The sequence below is a fragment of the Cherax quadricarinatus genome, chromosome 30, assembly GCF_038502225.1.
Source record: "Cherax quadricarinatus isolate ZL_2023a chromosome 30, ASM3850222v1, whole genome shotgun sequence".
NCBI lineage: Eukaryota > Metazoa > Arthropoda > Malacostraca > Decapoda > Parastacidae > Cherax > Cherax quadricarinatus.
In genome coordinates, this window is record NC_091321.1 from 10,082,730 (window position 1) to 10,109,662 (window position 26,933).

General features: G+C 39.0%; 1 protein-coding gene across 3 annotated transcripts in view; it reads left to right on the forward strand.

The window, feature by feature from the left end:
• Positions 1-20,438, forward strand: part of mus201 (rad2 superfamily protein mus201) — a 200,927-nt gene extending 180,489 nt beyond the window's left edge. The window contains exons 1-3 of one of the 3 annotated variants that reach the window (XM_070089878.1): positions 5,931-6,024; positions 7,002-7,083; positions 10,088-20,438. In XM_070089878.1, coding sequence (XP_069945979.1) covers positions 10,332-14,378 — 4,047 coding nt within the window. In that variant the 5' untranslated portion in view covers positions 5,931-6,024; positions 7,002-7,083; positions 10,088-10,331 and the 3' untranslated portion in view covers positions 14,379-20,438. Of the gene's footprint in view, positions 1-5,929; positions 6,025-7,001; positions 7,084-10,087 lie in introns of those variants that run through there. The other 2 variants (XM_070089879.1, XM_070089880.1) reach the window with 2 other exon arrangements.
• Positions 20,439-26,933: the final 6,495 nt, after the last annotated feature.

The window sequence follows — 26,933 nt, forward strand, 5'->3', positions numbered from 1 at the left end:
ATCCTACAACTCTATTGCCAAGTCACCGATTTTTTCCACAGTGGGTGTAATGGTAGCGAGGGAAACGATTGTGATATTCAGCGTGTTAATTAATGTTTTAGTGGTGGTGGTGATGGTGATGGTAATGATGATTGAATGTCAATAGTGGTGAAGGGGGATACAAGAGTTGATGCCACTTACCAGTAGTGGTTCTGGCATTTTTGGTGCCCCAAGATATATCATGCAAAAGTCCCCTCCTTCGTTTTTGTTTAGAGTGCTTTAACAGTCTGAATATTACTGAAAAAGTAATATTCAGAAATATTTAAAACCGTCTGGACAGCCACACATACCTAGTTGTACTTCATATTTATCTATTATAATAATAAAATTTACTATAATAAACCTCGAGTATTTATATATGCTGGTAGAAGATTAGGCCTAGCCTGTAGACAACTTAGCACCCCTGAAATACAGATATCCGGGATTTAAGGTTTCTTCTTTTAGACTTTTAACAAAACTTTGTCGCCAGTATAGCTGGGCAGGGTTTCATCCCAAATACTCACCTATTTGTAATTGCAGGGGTCGATTTATAGATCCTGGCCTCCCCTCTTTGCTGGTCATTACTAGGTCCACTCCCTGCTGTAAGAGCTGCATCGTACCTCTCCTTAAAGCTGTGTATGGATCCTGCCTCCACTACATCACTCTCCAGATTGTTCCACTTCGTGACAACTCTATTACTGAAGAAATACTTTCTAACATCCCTGTGACTCATATGAGTTTTCAACTTCCAGCAGTGGCCCCTTGTTGCTGTGTCCCATCTCTGAAACATTCTGTCTCTGTCCACCTTGTCAGTTCCCCTCAGTATTTTATGTTTTTTTATGCCCTTCCCCCTGTCCTATAGTGTCGTCAGGTTGATTTCCCTTAGCCTCTCCTCTGAGGACGTACCCCTTAGCTAATATGAAAATGATGTATTTTTACTTACATTAGATCACTGATTAACTATGCAGCATTACTACTTGCTTTTGTGGTAAAGACTTGAAAAATTGCAGAACGAAGCACAGGGGATCATCTTAGGGTGTCCTTGTACCATCAAAATTCTTACTGAACTGTCAGTTTTGACATGCCCTTCTCAGAAGTCACAGACAGCGGATTCAATCTTACATTTGTCTTGACATACAGGGAGAGAGTATATTACGACTTTGGGCTATCTATTAGTAATTTAAGGACAATAATGTGAAAAGAGCTCCAGCTGAACTTCATTGATTTAAGACTTATGAGTGAGTCACAATTTGACACCAGTTAGTCCATTTATCATCATTCTATCATGCAGGTAACAGATATGGGCTTATGGAATATGAGGATAAATCTCTGATCACTCTATGACCGAAACAGTCATTATTGTTACTAGTAGTAATACATAAGAACATAATGAAGGAATATGATAATGGTATATAAAACCTGTAAGTTGGTGAGAAAGACACATGTGCCACAGTTAGGTATCTTTGTTCCAAAGCGTTTCGTCTACACAGTAGGCCTATTCATTTTAATACTGAGGAGGCATTATTATTATTATTATTATTATGGGGAAGCGCTAAACCCGTAAGATTATACAGCGCCTGTGGGGGGGGGAATGGAAGGTATTTAGGCTTAATCCAGTGAACTGGAGCACAGACGCAGTTCCTTAGATCAAGAGCCCCTCACCAGCGTCAAGAAACCTCCCTTGAGGGGTACTGAGGAGGCAGTAGAGATGTAAAGATGCAATCAATCCGTCACCCTCAAAAACGTAGGTGGTCAGTCCCTTAGACTGAAGAAGAGTTCTGATCCATAGTCTGGAACAATGTGAGTCTGTAGTAACAAAATAGAAACTTATATACTATCAAGGTGAGGCACAAAATCTGGACGACAGAAGAGGCGGGGCCCACTAGTAGAAGTACGAATGTAATCATTGGTCTTTCTGGCAGTGAATTTTCCAGCCTCCTCTTCCCCCCAACCCTAGTCCGTATCTCATTTGTTTTCATTCTCCTCATTAGTTTTACATTATTAACAGACAGGGATATATTTATATCAGTCCCATATGGAATGTCATTCACGTAAACCAGAAACAGTACTAGCTCAAGAACCGATCGCCCCTCAAGGGAGGTTCCTTGATGCTGGCGAGGGGCTCTTGATCTAGGGAATTGGATCTGTGCTCCGGTTCCCTGAATTGAGCTTGAATACCTTCCACCCCCACGCACTGTATAATCCTACGGGTTTAGCGCTCCCCCATGATTATAATCTAGAACCGACCCTTGAAGAGCCCCGCTAGTTACTTTTCCCCATTCTGACGTCTCTTCTTTGACAATTACATTTTACTGCCTTTTCCTATGATAGTCTTTGATCCACTATGCGTGTGAGTTAAGGGCAGGCAGTGTTATGTGTCTCGTCTCTGATAGACTTAGTCAAGGTTAATGTTTTAGTAGCTGACCTATATTCAGCTGACCAGTGTACAGTTTACCTGAAGTTTACCTGGAGAGAGTTCCGGGGGTCAACGCCCCCGCGGCCCGGTCTGTGACCAGGCCTCCTGGTGGATCAGAGCCTGATCAACCAGGCTGTTGCTGCTGGCTGCACGCAAACTAACGTACGAGCCACAGCCCGGCTGATCAGGAACTGACTTTAGGTGCTTGTCCAGTGCCAGCTTGAAGACTGCCAGGGGTCTGTTGGTAATCCCCCTTATGTGTGCTGGGAGGCAGTTGAACAGTCTCGGGCCCCTGACACTTATTGTATGGTCTCTTAACGTGCTAGTGACACCCCTGCTTTTCATTGGGGGGATGGTGCATCGTCTGCCAAGTCTTTTGCTTTCGTAGTGAGTGATTTTCGTGTGCAAGTTCGGTACTAGTCCCTCTAGGATTTTCCAGGTGTATATAATCATGTATCTCTCCCTCCTGCGTTCCAGGGAATACAGGTTTAGGAACCTCAAGCGCTCCCAATAATTGAGGTGTTTTATCTCCGTTATGCGCGCCGTGAAAGTTCTCTGTACATTTTCTAGGTCGGCAATTTCACCTGCCTTGAAAGGTGCTGTTAGTGTGCAGCAATATTCCAGCCTAGATAGAACAAGTGACCTGAAGAGTGTCATCATGGGCTTGGCCTCCCTAGTTTTGAAGGTTCTCATTATCCATCCTGTCATTTTTCTAGCAGATGCGATTGATACAATGTTATGGTCCTTGAAGGTGAGATCCTCCGACATGATCACTCCCAGGTCTTTGACGTTGGTGTTTCGCTCTATTTTGTGGCCAGAATTTGTTTTGTACTCTGATGAAGATTTAATTTCCTCATGTTTACCATATCTGAGTAATTGAAATTTCTCATCGTTGAACTTCATATTGTTTTCTGCAGCCCACTGAAAGATTTGGTTCATGTCTGCCTGGAGCTTTGCAGTGTCTGCAATGGAAGACACTGTCATGCAGATTCGGGTGTCATCTGCAAAGGAAGACACGGTGCTGTGGCTGACATCCTTGTCTATGTCGGATATAAGGATGAGGAACAAGATGGGAGCGAGTACTGTGCCTTGTGGAACAGAGCTTTTCACCGTAGCTGCCTCGGACTTTACTCTGTTGACGACTACTCTCTGTGTTCTGTTAGTGAGGAAATTATAGATCCATCGACCGACTTTTCCTGTTATTCCTTTAGCACGCATTTTGTGCGCTATTACGCCATGGTCACACTTGTCGAAGGCTTTTGCAAAGTCTGTATATATTACATCTGCATTCTTTTTGTCTTCTAGTGCATTTAGGACCTTGTCGTAGTGGTCCAATAGTTGAGACAGACAGGAGCGACCTGTTCTAAACCCATGTTGCCCTGGGTTGTGTAACTGATGGGTTTCTGTAGACTGGTTTAAGTCCTACCTTAGCAACAGGAGACAAATAGTCAAAATCAACAAAACAGAATCAGAACCCCTGCCGATAACATGTGGAGTTCCCCAAGGTAGTATTCTGGGTCCCTTATTATTCTTATGTTATGTCAATGATATGCCTATCAGTGTCAAGTGCAAACTCCTACTGTATGCAGATGACAGTGCTCTGTTAGTGTCAGGTAAAGACCCACAAGATATTGCTAATGTTTTAACACTGGAACTGGAGTCCTGCAGCAAATGGTTAGTAGACAACAAACTATCATTACACCTAGGGAAAACTGAAACCATTCTCTTTGGCACGAAACATAAACTGAGAAGGGTAAATAATTTTAATGTTCAATGTAATGGGGAGCCCATCACTTTGGTTTCATCAGTAAAATATTTGGGAATCCCCTTTGACCCATGCATGTCAGGAGAATTGATAGGGAACAGTGTAGTAAAGAAAGCGAATGCCAAACTGAAGTTCCTGTATAGACAAGCACAGTGTCTACCTACTGAGGCTCGCAGGACCCTATGTCTAGCCCTTATACAATGCCATATGGATTACGCTTGCTCTTCTTGGTACTCTGCCTTGACAAAAAAACTGAAAGATAGACTGCAAATCACCCAGAACAAAATCGTAAGATTCATCCTGGGGCTGGGACCAAGAGAACATGTAGGCCAGGAAGAATTACAGCAGTTGGATATGCTGAATGTTGAAGACAGAGTAAAACAACTGAAGCTAAATCATGTTTATAAAATTGCTCGCAAACAATGTCCAGAATATCTTGCTGTCAATTTTGTCAAGGTTGGGAACCAAAGCAATCATAGTACTAGGGGGAGAGAGCACAACTTTGTAGTACCCACAGTCAGTGGCCAGGCTTCAAACACCTTTTATTGTACAGCAATAAAGGAATGGAACAGACTGCCCGCACATGTCAAAGCCAGTCATAGCATGAACCAGTTCAAGAAGAGTGCCAAAAGGTGTCTGATGAATGTAGCTACAGAAAGGAAGGGGAATGATTTTCTATTTTTTAGCTAACATACGTGTAAATTTTACCATATTCCTAGTAATGACCCTCGTATTGTAGATAGTCTTAATGACCTTGGTGTAGTAGATAGTTTTTTTAGTATGATAATAAGATGTTATCTTCATTGTAGAATAATAAGAAAATATTATAACCTTTATATTATAATAATAAGGTAAAAGGACCCCAATGGAAATAAGTCACTCTGTCTGACTTTTTTGGGTTATCCTAGGTTCTCTACACATATGCTGCTATGTATGATAATTCTATGTAACTGTATTTGTGTATACCTGAATAAACTTACTAAGACGCAGGGCTGCAGTGCCTCCTCCTCCGACACCCCCTCATCAACCACCAGGCCAAGTATCTAGCGATAAGCGCCTTTGACAACTAGTAACTACTACTGAGAGGTAGTACTTACAGCAAACCAACTTGCTAGTTAGGTCCCTGTCAAATCCAGCCTTTTTTCACTCGTGACTGGTAGTCAGTAGCAAATATTCCTCATTCTGCTAATACTTAGAAGTTATTTCTTATTGTGATTTGAATTAACTGAGTTACTATTAAATATAGTACATATATGCTAAGTTTTGCTTGAAAAGCTGCATTCTTTGGGCCTCTATTTTATTGTATAACCAGTGATGTAATACAGAAATTTTGATTAGTATTTGTATTCGACCACCACTAACAGTCTACACAAAATTTAAAGACTTGTGTAACTAGAACGCCTGTCAATTTGTTCTTGAAGAAATACCAATATCTAGTTATATATATGCTCTGCATATATAAGGGCTTTCGGTATGTACACCCAAATGTCATTCTCCTTAGTACAAACATTGTATCATGCTGAAATAAAATATTGTTATTATTATTATTATTATTATTATTATTATTATTATTATTATGTTACAAGTAGATGTGAGTTATTTTAAGACTGCCAGATATGCTCTGCAAAACCAGGGGCTTTATATAATTTATGTCAGTATATATATATATATATCTCATTTTCTGTACCGACTGTAAACTATTTTTTATATATATATAAAAATAGAGAGAATCCTGGGGTTATTTTGAAGGTGTGTGAGTGTGGCAACAGTGACAGGAACACAACACTGCAGTTAATGGCTGCTTCTCTTCCAGTGTTTTATGCAGGTAAACATCCATGACTGTCACCTACTTAAGTAGTTACATGTGGTTGTTTCACAACCTTAGTTCTTCGTACTCTGTTGTGTAATACACTCCAGTGAAATTAAGCCAATGACTTTATGTTATTAGGTATTTCATTTTCAATGTATGATTCATCATTGTTCATTTTCGTTGCATGAGAATGTGATTGTTTAATTATTTTCGACTGTATTTGCTATATATTGAAGATATATTAACTGTTAAATGTTGTTTTATTGTATTTGTCCAACTTTTTGGGTTATCCTAGGTAATTTACATGTTATGTATGATAATTTGTATAACTATTTATGTGTACCAGTAACTAAATAAACTTATATACTAGTTCCTAAGGAGCAGTGCTGTATGACCCTTTTGGGTTTAGTGAATAACTTGTTTACAATAATAATTTAAGAGTGGATGCTGTATGACTCTTGCAGCTTTAGTTCTTAGTTATCGAGTATATTAACATACACCTTGGAATTCTATCAAGAAATTTGCCTAGATACCAGTGATAGGCTTTTGATCCTGGTTGATCAGGCCCTGATCCACCATGAGGCCTGGTCACAGACCGGGCTGTGGGGGCGTTGACCCCCGCAGCCCTCTCCAGGTATACTCCAAGTATCAATCTCTTGGATTGAACCTTATTGAGCTTGATTATATTAAGAGATACTTGAGCATGGAGGTGGTGGCTAGCGCTGTTAATATTGCTGTGGATGGGGCATGATGTGTTCGTCTGGAAATGTAATGGTGATTAATCCTTTATGGTAGCAGCTGTGGATGTAAGATAAGATGAGATAAGATTTGTTTAGATTTTTAACTCAGAGGGTTATTCACTCGGGATAACTCGAGAGAGTCGGTGTGTCATTGGGGACTGTCTGTCTTATGTTAATTGGGGTCCTTCAGTCTTGTCTCCCAGGATGCGACCCAAACAGTCACCTAACATCTGGGTTCCTACTTGCTTCTAGGCGAACAGAGACAGCAGGTGTAAGGAAACGTGCCCAACATTTCCACCCATGCTGGGATTGAATCGTGGACACCCTGTGTGAGGTGAGGGTGTTGCTAACAACCCAGCCATGGGACACTGGGGCATTTTGTTGGCGAGTGTATTTAGGCTAATGTTAAATGTGTCAAGTTATGTTGTGTTAGATGTTGTTGGGTTATGTTAGATATGTCAGGTTATATTAGATAGGTTAGGTTACATTAGGTGTGTTAAGTTATGTTGCCCTTCCAGGGAGGTTTCTTCATCCTGTTAAGGAGTGCTTGATCTTTGGAATTAGACTTGTGCCTCAAATGCTGTATGACCCTTGTAGGTTTAGTATTCCCCTTGAATATAATAGTAATAAGGTTATATTCAGCTTGTTAGGTGTGGTTGCTGGAAATTTTACTTGTTGGGTATACCTTTAATGAATTAGTTTTTCTACTTCTGGTGCTTGCATGGTCAACCAAGCTGTTGTTGCTGGCATTTTGTGAGTTTCACTAGCAATTTTTCTGAGCATAAAACAATTTCACACACACACACACACACACACACACACACACACACACACACACACACACACACACACACACACACACACCTGTCATTATCTTAAACTAAACCTCATTTCTGAGTAATCAAGGCTACTTTATTGCAACAAGACTAGTCCCAGAGCTACGGGGATTGTCCTACGAAGAAAGGTTGAGGGAAATCGGCCTGACGACACTGGAGGCAAGGAGGGTCAGGGGAGACATGATAACGACATATAAAATACTGCGCGGAATAGACGAGGTGGACAAAGACGGGACACAGACACAAGAGGTCACAATTGGAAGTTGAAGACTCAGATGAATCAAAGGGATGTTAGGAAGTATTTCTTCAGTCATAGAGTAGTCAAGCCATGGAATAGCCTAGAAAGTGAAGTAGTGGAGGCGGGAACCATACATAGTTTTAAGGCGAGGTATGATAAAGCTCATGGAGCAGGGAGAGAGAGGACCTAGTAGCAATCAGTGAAGAGGTGGGGCCAGGAGCTGTGAATCGACCCCTGCAACCACAAATAGGTGAGTACAAATAGGTGAGTACACACACACACATACACACACACACATACATGTTGTTCTTTCTTTTAAAGATTCCATTTTGTTTCACAAATTCACAACACTGCTCTGACAACATGACAGAAAATGCTCATCTAACCTCAGCGAAATAACCGACCACACTGAAACTCGTCACCACTTTACACACAGTGTACTGCACAACATGATCTACACCGCCACCATATTTCACCCAGGAAACATGAAAATTTGATTATGGGAACTTTTTAATAGCATCTCGTATGTGATGGTGTACTGTGACTAGCGTTGGTTACCTTTCACACAGTCCAGTTTTATGTTTTCCCATACTGAATTGTCAAAAGTTAACATGACCTAATCTACCCCAATAAAACATAGAATATGAAACAAAGGCACTGCATAAATTAGGGGACTTATAACAGATCCCATTTTGGATTAAGTTTTGATATGTTGGGTTAACTTGATTGATATTTATTCTGGTCTAAATTATTATACTGTATGTGGATTGTAAGTACAAGTACCATCTGACTTACGACTGAGCTTGGTTCCAGCCAACCGGTCACGAGTCAAAACGGACTCAAGTCAAACAATTGAAAATTGCCGACATACTGCGTAGGGCATAATGTCAAACCTTTGCTATATAAAGTACCTACATAGTATCGTATGTTACGTTTTACTAAATATTTTACTACTGTATGTCTGTCCATGGAACATATATATAGTACAGTACAGTTAATACAGTATGATGCTGCTGATAGGGCAGGGTAACTCAAGGTGATGCTGCCTGAGTGATGTGAGAGATCTCTTGAGATGGTGCGCTGCTGTGAGTAGTGGTCAACTGTCATACGGTGGTATGCATTGGCCCGCCCAACCCTGCTGCCAGATGTACAGTCATAAGTATGAGTGTGTCGTATGTTGAGCAGGTTGTAAGTCGGATGGTACCTGTGCTGTTTATTGCATAAAGAATTTACATTGTTTCATCTTTTACAGTATAGACTTGCAACAACGAAATGGATGGTGATTGAGTAAAGGCTAGTTTAACTCAAAAAATCTCTATAGAATTATTTTATGTGTTGGGTCAGTTAAAAATTAATTAAAAATGCTATGTCAATTAGTGTAAGGAAGCACATATAAGTTTAAAAAAATCTTATGACAGTACATTTGAAATTCCACTGTACAGCTCCATTGCTATTTTGTTTTCTACAGTATTAGGCAATAAATGCATTTTTATTGGCTAATTCACATTTTTTCTAAAGTTAAATTTATGTTCTTAACATCAGCCATTTCTCACCAAGGTAGGGTGACTGTATATAATGTATTAATTATTTTTTCTAGTCGCTGTTAGATATACTTTTAATATATTCTCAGATAATTTCAGAATTGCACTACCAGAGTTGTGTATTTTGTGTCAAAATCTTTGAGGGTTATAAAGATGCTGCATTTTGAAAATTTAAATAAAAGGAAGAAACCTGTCATTATCTTAAACTAAACCTCATTTCTGAGTAATCAAGGCTACTTTATAACTCTTAACTTGAAACTGTTAGCAAAATTGTGGTAATTTATCTTAGAAATCTTCTGTATCTAATAACTCATGAGTTAAGAAATGAGAGTCCCCTTCTTTTGCCTATTTTCATATATGTACTGTACAGTATCGAGCTACCATTCAACATTATTTTGAATATTGTAACTTCATTTATAGACCAATTTACATGGGGATAATGGGAAAACATCAAAGAGTATGATCATGGGGAAAATATCAGAGTATGATTGGTATAGGTACACAGTGAGTAGTACTGTATATAATTATCTCCATATATGGGATACTGTTTTGATAAATTATAAATTTTAACAAAGTTTTTATTCTTTTCATTGCTGGCTATTTGCAGATCCCAGGTAGTTGTGACTTATGGCACTTCAAAATAAAGAAGGATAGATTAGAATAAGTATTCGTTTTAATGGCTTGATAGTTTCCCCAAGATCTTACACTCGCCTTTGCTTCCAGGTGGAGCTTATTGCTTGCCGTCATTGGATTGGCCTGAGAAGCATACGTAGTATCCACTTGGGATACTGGGATAAACAGTACATGCAACTTCTTTACCAGAAGACATTCCAAGAACTATAGAAATAACAAGAAAATCAAATACATAGTTTGTTGAGTGATGAGCGAGTTTCTAAACTACTGAAAAATTTAGCAGTTCATATAAACTTGTACAGTATCAGATATAATTTGTGAATAATTATCAGACATGGGTGTAAAAGGCTTATGGAAGTTGATAGAAAGGGCTGGAGTACCAGTTCCTCTTGAAACCCTGGAACACAAAATTTTGGCTGTTGATGTTTCCATTTGGCTTCACCAAGCTGTGAAAGGTTTCCGAGGACCAGGAGGAGCTAATGTTGCAAATGCACATTTACTGACACTGTTTCATCGAATTTGTAAGCTACTATTCTATCGCATAAGACCTGTGTTTGTCTTTGATGGTGGTGTTCCTTATCTAAAGAAGCAGACCCTAGCATCTCGGAAACTAAGACGAGATGTTGCTGCTAGTAAAGCTAAACAAGTGCGAGAACGTCTTCTTAAGAATCTTCTAAAAAGTCAAGCTGTCCGTAAAGCTTTAGGAAGGGCAGGTCCTGGTCCAAATATTGCCCATGTAGTAAGAGCTCAAAAGAAAGAAAAGGATATGTTTGAACTCCCACCCCTTTCCAATTCTGAAAATGGTTTAACTTCTTTAAAATCTGAAGATTCTGAAGATGAAGGTGAATACATTTTAAGAAATTTTAAATTGCCAAATCTCCATCAGTTTAATTTTGAAAGCAATGAATTTAAATCTCTGAGCATAGAAGCACAACATGAAATCTTAAGTGAACTGCAAGATACACGTAAACAGAATTCCTGGAGTTGCATCAACGAAATGCCTCAGGAATCTGAGAACTTTGCAGAATTTCAAATGGGTAGACTCATAAAGAGACGTACTTTTCAAGCTACCTTAGACTCCACACGGGAAGAGATCAGAAAAAGAAAAGCTGCTGAAATGGAAGCAGAGATGTTTGGCGAGTTGGAGAAACATGTTAGTCTTTCACAGCGAATCATATCTGAAGACGATGCTCATTCTGTATTTGTGAAAAAGATAAAGGCTAATGAAGAACTAAATGATAATAACTTCTTAAAGGAAGACAAGGGTAAGTCGCCCATGAAAAGACCAAAAAAGGCATTTGAAAAAGATTTTTTGACAGAGTTAGCCAAACAAGGAGTTGTCAGATCCTATCATTCTGATTCAGATAATGATGATGATGATATATGCTATGAGTTGGAAAATTCAGACAAAGACGTCTTTAGTGGCAATGAAAATGAAGGTAAAAGACTAGTTGATATTGAAGAAGAAGGCTTTCTACATATTGTAAGCACACTGATGGAAAACAGTGGCTTGACACAGCAGGAGATCCTTGCCATGATAAAACAGGACAGCAGTAACCAAAGTCAACTGGAACACAAACCTAGAAATGAAGATGTGCCATCAACTTCGGATAAAGCTCCAGGGTTCGTTTTTAATCCTGATGCTGAGTCTTCTGATGATGATGGGGACTTCATAGAGGTTTCAGAAGCTTCATCCCAACATTCTCCAAAAAGTTCAAGTAAAGATGGTGCTGGTGCAGAAAACACAGACAAAAATAATTTAGATAAATTATTATCAACGAAGACTGACAGCTTATGGATGAAGATTATTCACCAAAAACTGGACGATTTGGTACATACAAATGCCTTTAATACTTCACCCAAAAAGGCCAGTTTAGACAGTCGAAAACTTGTTTGTAAAGAGGTTAAGAAAGATGTTAATAATGGTCATGACATTGAAAATTTAAAAGCTGTTAAAATTTCTTTGGATTTTGATGTAAAACCTTTGAAAATGGAAGATGATATTTTTGCTGACATTTTTACTGACATCAATAAACCAATATCCAGACCTGTTCTGAATCCTCAGAAAAATTATCCTGCAAGTAAAATTAAAATAACAAAGCAGGCTGTTAAAAACTTTTCAAAAAGGCAAAATGAAGACAGAGCAACAAATGGAACAATTGGTAAATTTACTGAGAATGGAAAAACAAATAAGGAGTTATCATTTTCCCAACACGGGATTGATTCTGTAGTGGAAGACAGTGTGTCAGGTACCTGTAATAAGATTTCTACCTTGGGAAAACTTTGTACAGATTACCCCAATATTATAAGTACAGATGCAGAGATATCCAGTGTGACCCCTGAAGATCAAAGAACCGATGAGTCATTTCAAACCAAGATCAATGAACTTGTAAACTTGAAAGTTGAGGAATTGGTGAAAAATGCTTCTCAACAAAATAAAGTAGTATTTTGTAAATCTTCTAATTCTGGAGAACAAGATCTAAATGATGTAGAACTTATGAGTTCTAGTGATGATAGTGATTCTGATGAAAGTCACATAACCAAAAGTCAACTTGAGCCATCAAAGAACCCAGGATTAAATGTTCATGATGATACACTAACAACAGACAGCAGAGTATTGCTGCCTTCAGATATTGATGTGAATGACACTGATCTTGTAGTTTTAAAGGAAAGTCACAAAAATGATCTGGCTACTAAAACTAATTGTGATGTGAAGCAAAAGAGCAGTCATGTTCAACAGGAAATTGAAGCATGTATTGAACTTATTGTAGAACAGCAGTCAAACCAGCCAGATGCAAGTCACATTAATTCATTGTCTGTAACAAAGTTAGAAAATAATAGAGAGGATGTTTCTGAGAAAAAACATTTCAAAGATCAGTCTGATTTTAAAAATAGTGAGAAGGCTAATACAGATTATGAAACATATGAGTCATCTTTAGATACAGTGGCAAATGATCCAGCATTGGAATCATTAAATGAAACAGTTGAAAGACCCCAGAATTACTCCAAGGATGAACTAAAATGCTTGGAGAAAGAATTGGCTTCAGAACAAGAAACACTTGTAGCACAGGCACAAAAATCAGATAGAATTGCTTCAAATTTGAATGATCAAATGTATGGGGAGTCACAGAAACTTTTACAGCTTTTTGGCATTCCTTATCTTGTAGCACCAATGGAAGCAGAGGCACAGTGTGCTTTTCTTGAATCTGTGAATCTCTCTGCTGGGACTATTACAGATGACTCTGATATATTTCTCTTTGGGGGCAGCAAGGTTTACAAAAACTTTTTTAATCAAACCAAACATGTAGAATTTTTTAATACAGGTAACATTGAAGCTAACTTAGGATTGGATAGACACAAAATGATATCTCTAGCTCTACTTACAGGGAGCGATTATACCGAGGGTGTAGAATCTATTGGATCTGTGACAGCTATGGAAGTTCTTGCTGAATTTCCTGGTGAAAGTATTGAATGTCTTCGCAATCTTAAGAAATGGTGGAATACTGCCCATAAAAATGTAACTTCTATATATGCATCTAAAGTGAAGCAAAGACTCTCTCATGTAATGCTTCCTGAATCTTTTCCAAATGAAAGAGTTTATGAAGCTTATTTAAAACCTGATGTAGATGAATCAAGAGAAAAATTTACTTGGGCTGTCCCTAATGTTGAAGCCTTACGCACATTTATAATGGAGAAATTTGGTTGGAACCTTGCGAAGGTTGATGAGATCTTAATACCAGTTATGAAAAAGTTGGGAGTGAAAGCTTCTCAGATGAGGATTGATTCATACTTTACTAGTATTAAGCTTGTAAAAGAACCTAAAATAACCAGCAAGAGAGTTCAAGATGCTATTGCAAAGGCAAAAGGACAGACCTCACCAAATTCAAGCTCACCAGCACTTAGGGATAAGCTTAAGAAATTCTCTACAAAAAGCAAATCTGAGAAAAAGAGGAGAAAGGTAATGGATCCTGATGGCATATTGGATGAAATTTCTGAAAAGGTGTCTGCTGGTATGGACAGTTTACCAGGAACTAATGAACCATCTTCCTCAAAACCTTCAAGAACTTTGTTAATGGACCCATCAGAGAGTAGCAGCAATGTAGTGGAACTGTCCAAGCGAAAGAGAAAGTATGAAAAGAAGTCCAAGAATTGTGAGGGGAGTGTGTCTGAGGAAACATCATCTCAGAAATCATCCACTGTAGATGATATAGAGCTGCAGCCACCAAGAAAGCTAACTAAGGAGATTATGTATAAAGCTCTTTTAGAAAAAGAAACCATCAGTCAAAGAGAATGTGATAAAAAGATGATGGAAGAGAGGAAAGAGGCAGCAGCACAGTTATTGAAGAAACAAAATGAGTTGAGGAAGAGGCACAGAAGATGAGCAATCTACATGTACAAATACAGTGTACCTATAAATTACAGTGGTATCTTGGTATATGTCCTTAATCCGTTCCACGACCTTGGACTTATACCAAACAGGATGTATACCAAACGAATTTTCCCATAAGAAATATAGGAAAAACGATTAATCAGTTACCATGAAAAAAAATCCTATTGTTATGGGCATATTATACATTGATGGGGTTGTATAAAATAATTTAAACACTGCTTAGATACATACATAAATACAAAAGAATTAGATGAAATGCAAATTCAACCTCACTTTACTCTGCTGAAAAGAGTCAAGTGCTTACTGAGCTCCCTGAGAAGGGAGGAGGAGGAGGAAATGTTATTGTTTGGAAGGAGAGTCCCCTTCTCTTCTGTCTCTTTTCCCTATTTGGACCTGGTTGAAGCTCACCAGGTTTGACTTTTGCTAAAAATCTGTCCAAAGAACTTTGCTTCTGCCTTCTCAGGATGTTTCGGAAATGTGAAAGTGTCTGGTCATTCCAGACAATGCTATTACGGCTTGTTTGGGCTTTGTTGGGGTGGTACTTCTCTGCTAAGGTTTTGATGTCCATCCATTTGGCCAAGATTTCCTTGATTAATGAAGTAGGGACTTCCTCTGTGTCCTCTTCTGAGCCTGAAGAGAGTTCATCCATCTTGGTCTTGTGCTCCTCCTCAAGTTCCTGTAGCTCCTCAGTGGTCAGTTCTTCCCTGTGCCCCTCCACTAACTCCTTCACTTCACTTTCACTCACATCTAAGCCCATGGACCTGCCAAGAGACGCAATATCCTCCATTATAGACACAGCCTCAAAGCAACGGGCATACTAATGCTAGTGGGCATTCATGGATTTGTCTCGAGAGAGAGGTAAACAACGATAGAGCATGGTGTCGTGACTCATTTTGACCCATACAAGTTCTGGCACGTGAGTCGTATTCCAAACAAAGGTCATATACCAAGCAAAAATTTTCACGTCCGAACAGGATGTATACCAAGTTGGACTTATTCCAAAGCAGACGTATACTGAGGTACCACTGTACTTTAATGTATGTTTAATATATGCTCTTCTACCAGTGGTAAAATTGCTTAAGTATACAGGTACTTCTCAACTTATCATGGTTTGACTTAAGATATTTCGACTTTATGATGGTGCAAAAGCAATTATTTTAGAGATGAAATTTTAGATAATTATCCAACATGAAGATGGCAAGTTCATAACTTGTATTTATTTACAGTGGACCCTCGACTAACGCTATTAATCCGTTCCTGAGAGCTCATCGTTAGTCAAAATTATCGTTAATCAAGTTAATTTTCCCCATAAGAAATAATGGAAATCAAATTAATCCGTGCAGGACACCCCAAAGTATAAAAAAAAAATTGTTTTTACCACATGAAATATTAATTTTAATACACACAAACTGAAGAAGACATGCACAGTTACATGACACTTACCTTTATTGAAGATCTGGTGATGATTGATGGGTTGGGAGGAGGGGAGAGTGTTGATGGTCTTAGTGTTTAGAAGGGTAATCCCCTTCCATTAGGACTTGAGATAATATGAAATGTTCCGATTGTATGTTTGGATGGGACCATGGTGGTTGGCTGGCTTGTAAACACTGGCACCCACGGGACAAGTGAGGCAGGCTCAGGCCAAAGTGGACGCGTCTCGAAAGGAACGAATAGCGTTGGTCGGGTTTTTTAGCGCTAGTCGAGGCAAAATTTTTGCGTTAAAATGTATCGCTAGTCGGATTTAACGTCAGACGATGCCAGCGTTGGTCGAGGGTCCACTGTATTTACTTTCCAATACTGGCATGTGGTTACAGTAATTATTTTTTTATTTACTTATTCAGTGACGTTAGTTATTTGTTTACTTATTTATTTTGCTTATTGTATTCGACTTACAGTGGATTCGTCAGAATGTAACCCCATCATAAGTCAAGGAGCACCTGTATAATTTATGTATGTACTACTGAGTGTAGATGTACATTGGAACCTTGGTACTTGAACAGCTCCCTACTCAAACAATTTGGTATTTGAATGCTTTGTTCAGTAAAAAAAAAACGCTTGGTAGTCGACCGTTTGCTGAACACTCGACCAAACACACACAACCTGCCAAAACTTTGCTGTAAACTATTTCATGTTTCTTCACATTTTTTGGTTTTTATATTTGTATAAATAAGTTACCATGGGGCCTATGAAGAATAATGATAACAGCCAACCAAAAAGAAAATTGGTTGGGAACAATTTGTTAGGTACTTGAACAGCCTTCTGGAATGAATTAAGTTCGAGTACCGAGGTTCCACTATATTCATTTCCTGGATCGAAACTTACAATTTAAGTAAAATAATGGAAAGATGCAAAGTTATATAACAGAACATTAGTGTACACACTATTGCTTCAGTATAAATAAGTGTTAGTTTGTTGAGTAATGTCTATTTTTAAATTCCTGTATTGATTTAATAAAAAAATTTAAATTACATGTTTGGTTCAATATTTTATAACCATAATGAAACTCTCAGGGCCCCATGAGAAAAACTTTTTGTTTGACAGTGGGATTACTCCAGCAAAGCATATGCCATGCTCTAGGTGCATCAGATACAACATAATATAAATTCCAACATCAGTGCTCCCTTATAACTAGTGTAATCCTGCAAACTTTTTCCTACCTTCATACTTCTTACTTTTTTGTATTTGTTCTCTGTATAAAATGCCATAAAGGCTCAGTTATCTGTAGTAATGATGGCTTTAAATAGTGTAGATATTGATTTAAATAAACAATCTATGAGTGTATGCTTTAATTGGAAAATCACTAGAAAAAAAAAAGAACTGAGTACAGCTAAAGTTTTGTTCACTTGCCTTGGCTGAGCTGCACCCATCGCCACAGTACATAATTACTTTTACATTTGAAAAATACCATACTCAGGATGTGAATTAAAAATTTGCATTATTTAAAAAGTAAATACAGCAGGACCCCCATATCTGCAAGGGATAAGTTCCAAGGACCTGCCTTGGGTACTGAAACTGTTGATAGTAGCAAACCCTATATACAGTGGACCCCCGGTTAACGATTTTAATCCGTGCAAGAGGGCTCATCGTTATGCGAAATAATCGTTATGCGAATGAATTTTCCCCATAAGAAATAATGGAAATAAAATTAATCCGTGCAAGACGCCCAAAAGTATGAAAAAAATTTTTTTTTACCACATGAAATGTTAATTTTAATACACACAAACTGAAAAAGGCATGCACAATTACATGACACTTACTTTTATTGAAGATCTGGTGATGATTGATGGGATGGGAGGAGGGGAGAGCATTATCTTCTTACTGTTTAGAAGGGGAATCCCCTTCCATTAGGACTTGAGGTAGCAAGTCCTTTTCTGGGGTTACTTCCCTTCTTCTTTTAATGCCACTAGGACCAGCTTGAGAGTCACTGGACCTCTGTCGCACAACAAATCTGTCCATAGAGCTCTGTACCTCCCGTTCCTTCAAGACTTTCCTAAAATGGGCCATAACATTGTCATTGAAATAGTCACAAGCACGGCTTGCAACAGCTGTGTCAGGGTGATTTTCATCTATAAAGGTTTGCAGTTCAACCCACTCTGCACACATTTCCTTAATCTTTGAAGTAGGCACAATGGATTCCACAACTGGCATAGGCTTCTCAGGGTTAGCCCCAAACCCTTCAAAATCTTTCTTAATTTCCATACTAATTCTCACCCTTTTTACCACAGGGTTGGCACTAGAAGCTTTCTTGGGGCCCATGGTCACTTATTTTCCAGAAACAGCACCGAAAATACTGTAATAATACGAAATATTCCGAGTGTATGCTTGGATGTTACCGCGGAGGCTGGCTGGTAAACAATGGGACGGAGCGGCACATGTGAGGCTGGCTGAGGGCACATTGGACGCGTCTCGGACGAAAATCGGTATGCGGGTTTTTAATCGGTATGCGCGGCAAAAATTTTGCGATAAAAGTAATCGTTATGCGGAAAAATCGCTATGCGATGCCATCGTTATGCGGGGGTCCACTGTATAAGCCAGATACATATGAATTATAAAGTGTAATTGATAAATTATGCACGATAAATGGACAGTTATCACTTTTTCACTGATGGGAAGCACTTCAGGCTCCTAGGCTTTGAAGAACTGCCAGCTTCTCTATTTTTGTGCTTTGTTGCCATTATTATGCAAAATTAAGAGGTATTTTCAGGCCACAGTAAACTGTGGATAACTGAAACCGCGTATACCAAATCAATGGATACAGGGGTTCTACTGTGTTTTCTAGCTTAATAAAACAGAAGAGTACAGTAGCCTAAACTTAATTTTGGCTTCCATATACTGTCATGGCTGTTCTATGATCTTGTATTTAAGACCCATAACCAAAAAAATCAATTTTGGTCAATTTGAGATTTATTGACCTGGAGAGCATTAGTCTTTGTTGATACCTTGGGTTGCATGGGCTAGAACTTTCTTCACCAGGTTGGTTGCAGTCTGTGAAAACAAAGACGACGACTACTATTATAGCTACTACAACTACTACTGCTACTACAACTACTACTACTACAACTACTACTACAACTAGTACTACTATTACAGCTACAACTAATACTACGACTACTACTACAAATATGACTACTGTGATGGCCCCCCTGCCAAACTAGCAGTTAGATGGTTAACCTGCCGGCCGGCAGTACCAAGGGTACGTCATCAAACCCAATGTGGGGACTGCTGAGCCGGCCTTAGCAGCAGTAATTACCAGAACACCTTACAGTATAAATCTACTGGCAGTAGAGAGTATTCTCCTGCCCATCTTGTGGTATATCTACTGGCTTCTACTGGCGTTAGAGGAAGCGCTCACCGCAGCTTACTGAGTCTGTTGGCCTCGGTTACTTGATGGCCGCATTTAGTGAGCTTGCAACATAGTGTGTTCTGCACCGGACAACCTTGCGGTGTGTCAACTGGTCTTGAAGGCGGTAGACAGTGCTCACCAGACCATCTTACGGTGTGCTTCTGCTGGCCTTAGAGAGTTTTTACAGGACTACCGGTGATGTCTGCGGACTCACCGCCTACGCTGATCAACTATGGGCCGTGTCATTTGATGCTGTTTTAGTGGGACACTACATGAAGCAAAGGTTGGAGTGTGACACTGAACTGGGCTGGGACCGTAGTGTGACACTTAAGGAAGTATGATGGAGTGTAACACTGAGATATGCTATAGGACCGTAGTGGAACACTGAGAAGTAAAGGGTGTCGTGTGACACTGAAGATGATCAGGTTGTAGTGTACATTGAATAGTGTCATGTGACTGGCCTCTGAGAAGAAAGACGCTGTGGGTGATAGTGTGCAACACAGAGACAAGGGTGTCAAGAGTGACACAGTAGAGATATTGTGTATGACGCAGAGAAAAGGGTGTCGTGTGACGAGAGTAGGAGTATCATGTGACACAGAGAAAAGGGTGTCTAGTGACACGGTTGAGCAGGAGCGTCATTACACGGAGGAAAGGGTGTCAAGTGACACAGTTGAGAAGGAGCGTCACAACACACCACGGATAAGTGTCGTGTGACACAGAGCGTCATAAGGGTGTCGTGAGACACGAAGAATGCAGTTCATTATTATTTATTATTGTACAAATGTTATTTATAATTTATTATTTTAGCATAGATATATATAGTGACACAGTAATGTCTAAGAAAGTTGTACCCTGTGTGTAGGGTCATTAATTATTATTTATTATTTTACAAAGATGCTAATTATAATTTATTATTGTAACATGTATATACAGTGGACCCCCGCATAACGATCACCTCCGAATGCGACCAATTATGTAAGTGTATTTATGTAAGTGCGTTTGTACGTGTATGTTTAGGGGTCTGAAATGGACTAATCTACTTCACAATACTCCTTATGGGAACAAATTCGGTCAGTACTGGCACCTGAACATACTTCTGGAGTGAAAAAATATCGTTAACCGGGGGTCCACTGTATTATCAGATGTTTATTTAGAAAATACCTCTAGACCAAAGATTGTTTTTATATAATATTAAAGATTAATTTGTTTTAATGTGTATAATGTATCCCGAACTTTTATATTACTGACACTAATGTAAACCCAATTGATGTTTTTGTAATAACTACTTACCTTACTTTACTTATACTACAGGTACTCCTCACTTAACGAAGTACACCTGTTTAATGACCACTCGGACTTACGACCAACTCTGACCAATGTACTATATGTGCATTTTACTTTTTTATTGTTTTTAATGCCTAGTTCAATTTTTAATGTACTAAAAATGTTATAAAGGGTGCAAAGGTGACATTAAAACAATATCTAAAGATGGTTGACACAAACCCACTATCAGTACAGAACTCTGTCGTTAAGTGAGGATTACCTTTAACTTCTCAAAGGAGGTTTCTAGTTTCTAGTGAGCAGCTCTTAATCCAAGGAATTGGACCTGCCCTCCTCTTCCTTGGACTGAACCTGGATGCCTCCCATTCTCCCACATGCTACATAACTGATATGGGTTGAATGCTCCCCCATGAATATAATAATAGGTATACATGTATATGTTTAAAGTTCGTGAGCAAGCGAAATATTTACAAACCTTAATATCAGACTGGAGGAGACTTGAACCTACGAGCTCTGGAACAAAGTACACAGTACTGTACACATTATTCCACACTGGTCATTACTTTGACCTGTATTACATTGATGGACAACTATCGACAAGCATTAACCAAACTTTAATCTAAATTACATTTTTGCTTGTTCCGTAATTTTGGTATAACAAGTCAAATTGCTGATGTCATTGATGTCGCCACACTCACACCCTTACCTTATCTTCCCTCCTTGGCCTTACTTGTGACTCAAACTCCCTCTTTGACTTTTGACATCAACAGATTTATTACACAAACTTTGATTATACTTCCTTTAGCACTTCACACTGTCCTTACTAACTCTACCTCTTATACTCTCCATCCTCGCTAATCTCTGATCAAGCATATTAAACCTTAAGCACTCCCTATCCTGCAGTGCTGTATGCCTTGTGAGTTAAGCACTTAGTTATAATTATAATAAACCCATAAGGGTCAAGAAAAGTAAAAACTTAATCATGCCACCTATATTGAACAGATGTCTGGTGTTTAGGTGAAACGTTTCAGCAATAATCAATTTGTGTACATGTGTCTTATTCATCTTGTCTATTGTATAAAATTAATAATTTTAGAAACATCCCCCTTCCCTCAAGGGATGTTCCATAATACTGGTGAGGGGTTCTTGATCTAAGGAACTGGAGCCCTTAAGGGAGGTTCCTTGATGCTGGAAAGGACCTCTTGATCTAAGGAACTGAAGCCCTCAAGGGAGGTTGCTTTATGCTGGTAAGGGGCTCTTGATCTAAGGAACTGGAGCCCATGAGGAAGGTTCTTTGATGCTGGTGAGGTGTTTGTGATCTAAAGAACTGAGCCTGTGCTCCAATTACTTGAATAGAGTCTGAATGCCTTCTGATTCTTCAGGCATTGTATGACCCCTATGGGTTTAGTGTACCCCTCTTAAATGATAATAACAGTGGAATCCTATTAGGCTAAGCAAAATAAATAATTTGGATATCGAGAAACTGGATAACACAAATTCAGTCGAAGCTCTAGATAAAGTGAAAGAAACATTAATTGTTATGTGACCCATTTAGATTTGACACTTTCTTGTCAGCACAGGATATTTTATTTAAAAAATTTGGTCCCTCGGTAGAGGTTCCTTGATGTCTGTGAGAAGCACTTGATCCAAGGAATTGGAGTTACCCTCCCATTCCTTGGAATGAGGCAGATGCCAGTGAGAGGCACTTGATCCAAAGAATTGGAGTTATCTTCCCATTCCTTGTATGGAGTCTGAATGCTTCATATTTCCGAAACATTGTACGACCTTTATAGATTTGTTGCTTCCCCCCCCCATAAATAATCACATTCCACAAGACATTGATCCATAATGGTTTAGTGCTCTCCTTTTTAAAAATGAAAAACAATTTATTCACGCTAAGTACATATTTGTATGCTATCTATTTCACAAGTGAATTGAACAGCACCTTAGGTGGGCAGAAAATATATAATGTGTGTATATATATATATGTATGTATATATATATATGTATGTATATATATATATATATGTATGTATATATATACAGTGGACCCCCGCATAACGATCACCTCCGAATGCGACCAATTATGTAAGTGTATTTATGTAAGTGCGTTTGTACGTGTATGTTTGGGGGTCTGAAATGGACTAATCTACTTCACAATATTCCTTATGGGAAAAAATTCGGTCAGTACTGGCACCTGAACATACTTCTGGAGTGAAAAAATATCGTTAACCGGGGGTCCACTGTATATATATATATATATATATATATATATATATATATATATATATATATATATATATATATATATATATATATATATATATATATATATATATATATAATTTTCATTTTTTTTTTTTTTTTTTTCAACAAGTCGGCCGTCTCCCACCGAGGCAGGGTGACCCAAAAAAGAAAGAAAATCCCCAAAAAGAAAATACTTTCATCATCATTCAACACTTTCACCACACTCGCACATTATCACTGTTTTTGCAGAGGTGCTCAGAATACAACAGTCTAGAAACATACACATATAAAGATACACAACATATCCCTCCAAAACTGCCAATATCCCAAACCCCTCCTTTAAAGTGCAGGCATTGTACTTCCCATTTCCAGGACTCAAGTCCGACTATATGAAAATAACCGGTTTCCCTGAATCCCTTCACTAAATATTACCCTGCTCACACTCCAACAGATCGTCAGGTCCCAAGTACCATTCGTCTCCATTCACTCCTATCTAACACGCTCACGCACGCTTGCTGGAAGTCCAAGCCCCTCGCCCACAAAACCTCCTTTACCCCCTCTCTCCAACCCTTTCGAGGACGACCCCTACCCCGCCTTCCTTCCCCTATAGATTTATATGCTTTCCATGTCATTCTACTTTGATCCATTCTCTCTAAATGACCAAACCACCTCAACAACCCCTCTTCTGCCATCTGACTAATACTTTTATTAACTCCACACCTTCTCCTAATTTCCAAACTCCGAATTTTCTGCATAATATTTACACCACACATTGCCCTTAAACAGGACATCTCCACTGCCTCCAAACGTCTCCTCGCTGCTGCATTTACCACCCAAGCTTCACACCCATATAAAAGTGTTGGCACTACTATACTTTCATACATTCCCTTCTTTGCCTCCATAGATAACATTTTTTGACTCCACATATACCTCAACGCACCACTCACCTTTTTTCCCTCATCAATTCTATGATTAAATTTTGGGGATTAAATTTTGGGGAATCAAATTCAAAATGGGAATTGACACAGTTACTTTTTGCTGATGATACTGTGCTTATGGGAGATTCTAAAGAAAAATTGCAAAGGTTAGTGGATGAGTTTGGGAATGTGTGTAAAGGTAGAAAGCTGAAAGTGAACATAGAAAAGAGTAAGGTGATGAGGGTGTCAAATGATTTAGATAAAGAAAAATTGGATATCAAATTGGAGAGGAGGAGTATGGAAGAAGTGAATGTTTTCAGATACTTGGGAGTTGACGTGTCGGCGGATGGATTTATGAAGGATGAGGTTAAAAAAAAAAACTAACAAGTGGAAGCAGGGTGAGCAGAGATGCCGGTGGCGTTGTTAAGAGGGAACCTGAGGTCACTGCATGACAAATATATATATACACTATATATATATATATATATACACATATATGTAAATATATATATATATATATATATATATATATATATACACATACACACACACACACATATATATGTATATATATATATATATATATATATATATATATATATATATATATTATATATATATATATATATATATATATACAGTGGACCCCCGGTTAACGATTTTAATCCGTGCAAGAGGGCTCATCGTTATGCGAAATAATCGTTATGCGAATGAATTTTCCCCATAAGAAATAATGGAAATAAAATTAATCCGTGCAAGACGCCCAAAAGTATGAAAAAATTTTTTTTTTACCACATGAAATGTTAATTTTAATACACACAAACTGAAAAAGGCATGCACAATTACATGACACTTACTTTTATTGAAGATCTGGTGATGATTGATGGGATGGGAGGAGGGGAGAGCATTATCTTCTTACTGTTTAGAAGGGGAATCCCCTTCCATTAGGACTTGAGGTAGCAAGTCCTTTTCTGGGGTTACTTCCCTTCTTCTTTTAATGCCACTAGGACCAGCTTGAGAGTCACTGGACCTCTGTCGCACAACAAATCTGTCCATAGAGCTCTGTACCTCCCGTTCCTTTACGATTTGTCTAAAATGGGCCACAACATTGTCATTGAAATAGTCACCAGCACGGCTTGCAACAGCTGTGTCAGGGTGATTTTCATCTATAAAGGTTTGCAGTTCAACCCACTGTGCACACATTTCCTTAATCTTTGAAGTAGGCACAATGGATTCCACAACTGGCATAGGCTTCTCAGGGTTAGCCCCAAACCCTTCAAAATCTTTCTTAATTTCCATACTAATTCTCACCCTTTTTACCACAGGGTTGGCACTAGAAGCTTTCTTGGGGCCCATGGTCACTTATTTTCCAGAAACAGCACCGAAAACACTGTAATAATACGAAATATTCCGAGTGTATGCTTGGATGTTACCGCGGAGGCTGGCTGGTAAACAATGGGACGGCCGGCACATGTGAGGGCACATTGGACGCGTCTCGGACGAAAATCGGTAAGCGGGTTTTTAATCGGTATGCGCGGCAAAAATTTTGCGATAAAAGTAATCGGTATGCGGAAAAATCGCTATGTGATGCCATCGTTATGCGGGGGTCCACTGTATATATATATATATATATATATATATATATATATAGTGTGTGTGTGTATATGTATATATATATATATATATATATATATATATATATAAGGCTAAAGAGGTCTTTGTGGCATTTATGGATTTGGAAAAGGCGTATGACAGGGTGGATAGGGGGGCAATGTGGCAGATGTTGCAAGTGTATGGTGTAGGAGGTAGGTTACTGAAAGCAGTGAAGAGTTTTTACGAGGATAGTGAGGCTCAAGTTAGAGTATGTAGGAAAGAGGGGAATTTTTTCCCAGTAAAAGTAGGCCTTAGACAAGGATGTGTGATGTCACCGTGGTTGTTTAATATATTTATAGATGGGGTTGTAAGAGAAGTAAATGCGAGGGTCTTGGCAAGAGGCGTGGAGTTAAAAGATAAAGAATCACACACAAAGTGGGAGTTGTCACAGCTGCTCTTTGCTGATGACACTGTGCTCTTGGGAGATTCTGAAGAGAAGTTGCAGAGATTGGTGGATGAATTTGGTAGGGTGTGCAAAAGAAGAAAATTAAAGGTGAATACAGGAAAGAGTAAGGTTATGAGGATAACAAAAAGATTAGGTGATGAAAGATTGAATATCAGATTGGAGGGAGAGAGTATGGAGGAGGTGAACGTATTCAGATATTTGGGAGTGGACGTGTCAGCGGATGGGTCTATGAAAGATGAGGTGAATCATAGAATTGATGAGGGAAAAAGAGTGAGTGGTGCACTTAGGAGTCTGTGGAGACAAAGAACTTTGTCCTTGGAGGCAAAGAGGGGAATGTATGAGAGTATAGTTTTACCAACGCTCTTATATGGGTGTGAAGCGTGGGTGATGAATGTTGCAGCGAGGAGAAGGCTGGAGGCAGTGGAGATGTCATGTCTGAGGGCAATGTGTGGTGTGAATATAATGCAGAGAATTCGTAGTTTGGAAGTTAGGAGGAGGTGCGGGATTACCAAAACTGTTGTCCAGAGGGCTGAGGAAGGGTTGTTGAGGTGGTTCGGACATGTAGAGAGAATGGAGCGAAACAGAATGACTTCAAGAGTGTATCAGTCTGTAGTGGAAGGAAGGCGGGGTAGGGGTCGGCCTAGGAAGGGTTGGAGGGAGGGGGTAAAGGAGGTTTTGTGTGCGAGGGGCTTGGACTTCCAGCAGGCATGCGTGAGCGTGTTTGATAGGAGTGAATGGAGACAAATGGTTTTTAATACTTGACGTGCTGTTGGAGTGTGAGCAAAGTAACATTTATGAAGGGATTCAGGGAAACCGGCAGGCCGGACTTGAGTCCTGGAGATGGGAAGTACAGTGCCTGCACTCTGAAGGAGGGGTGTTAATGTTGCAGTTTAAAAACTGTAGTGTAAAGCACCCTTCTGGCAAGACAGTGATGGAGTGAATGATGGTGAAAGTTTTTCTTTTTCGGGCCACCCTGCCTTGGTGGGAATCGGCCGGTGTGATAATAAAAAAAAATAAAAAAAAAAATATATATATATATATATATATATTTATTTTATTTTATTATCACACTGGCCGATTCCCACCAAGGCAGGGTGGCCCGAAAAAGAAAAACTTTCACCATCATTCACTCCATCACTGTCTTGCCAGAAGGATGCTTTACACTACAGTTTTTAAACTGCAACATTAACACCCCTCCT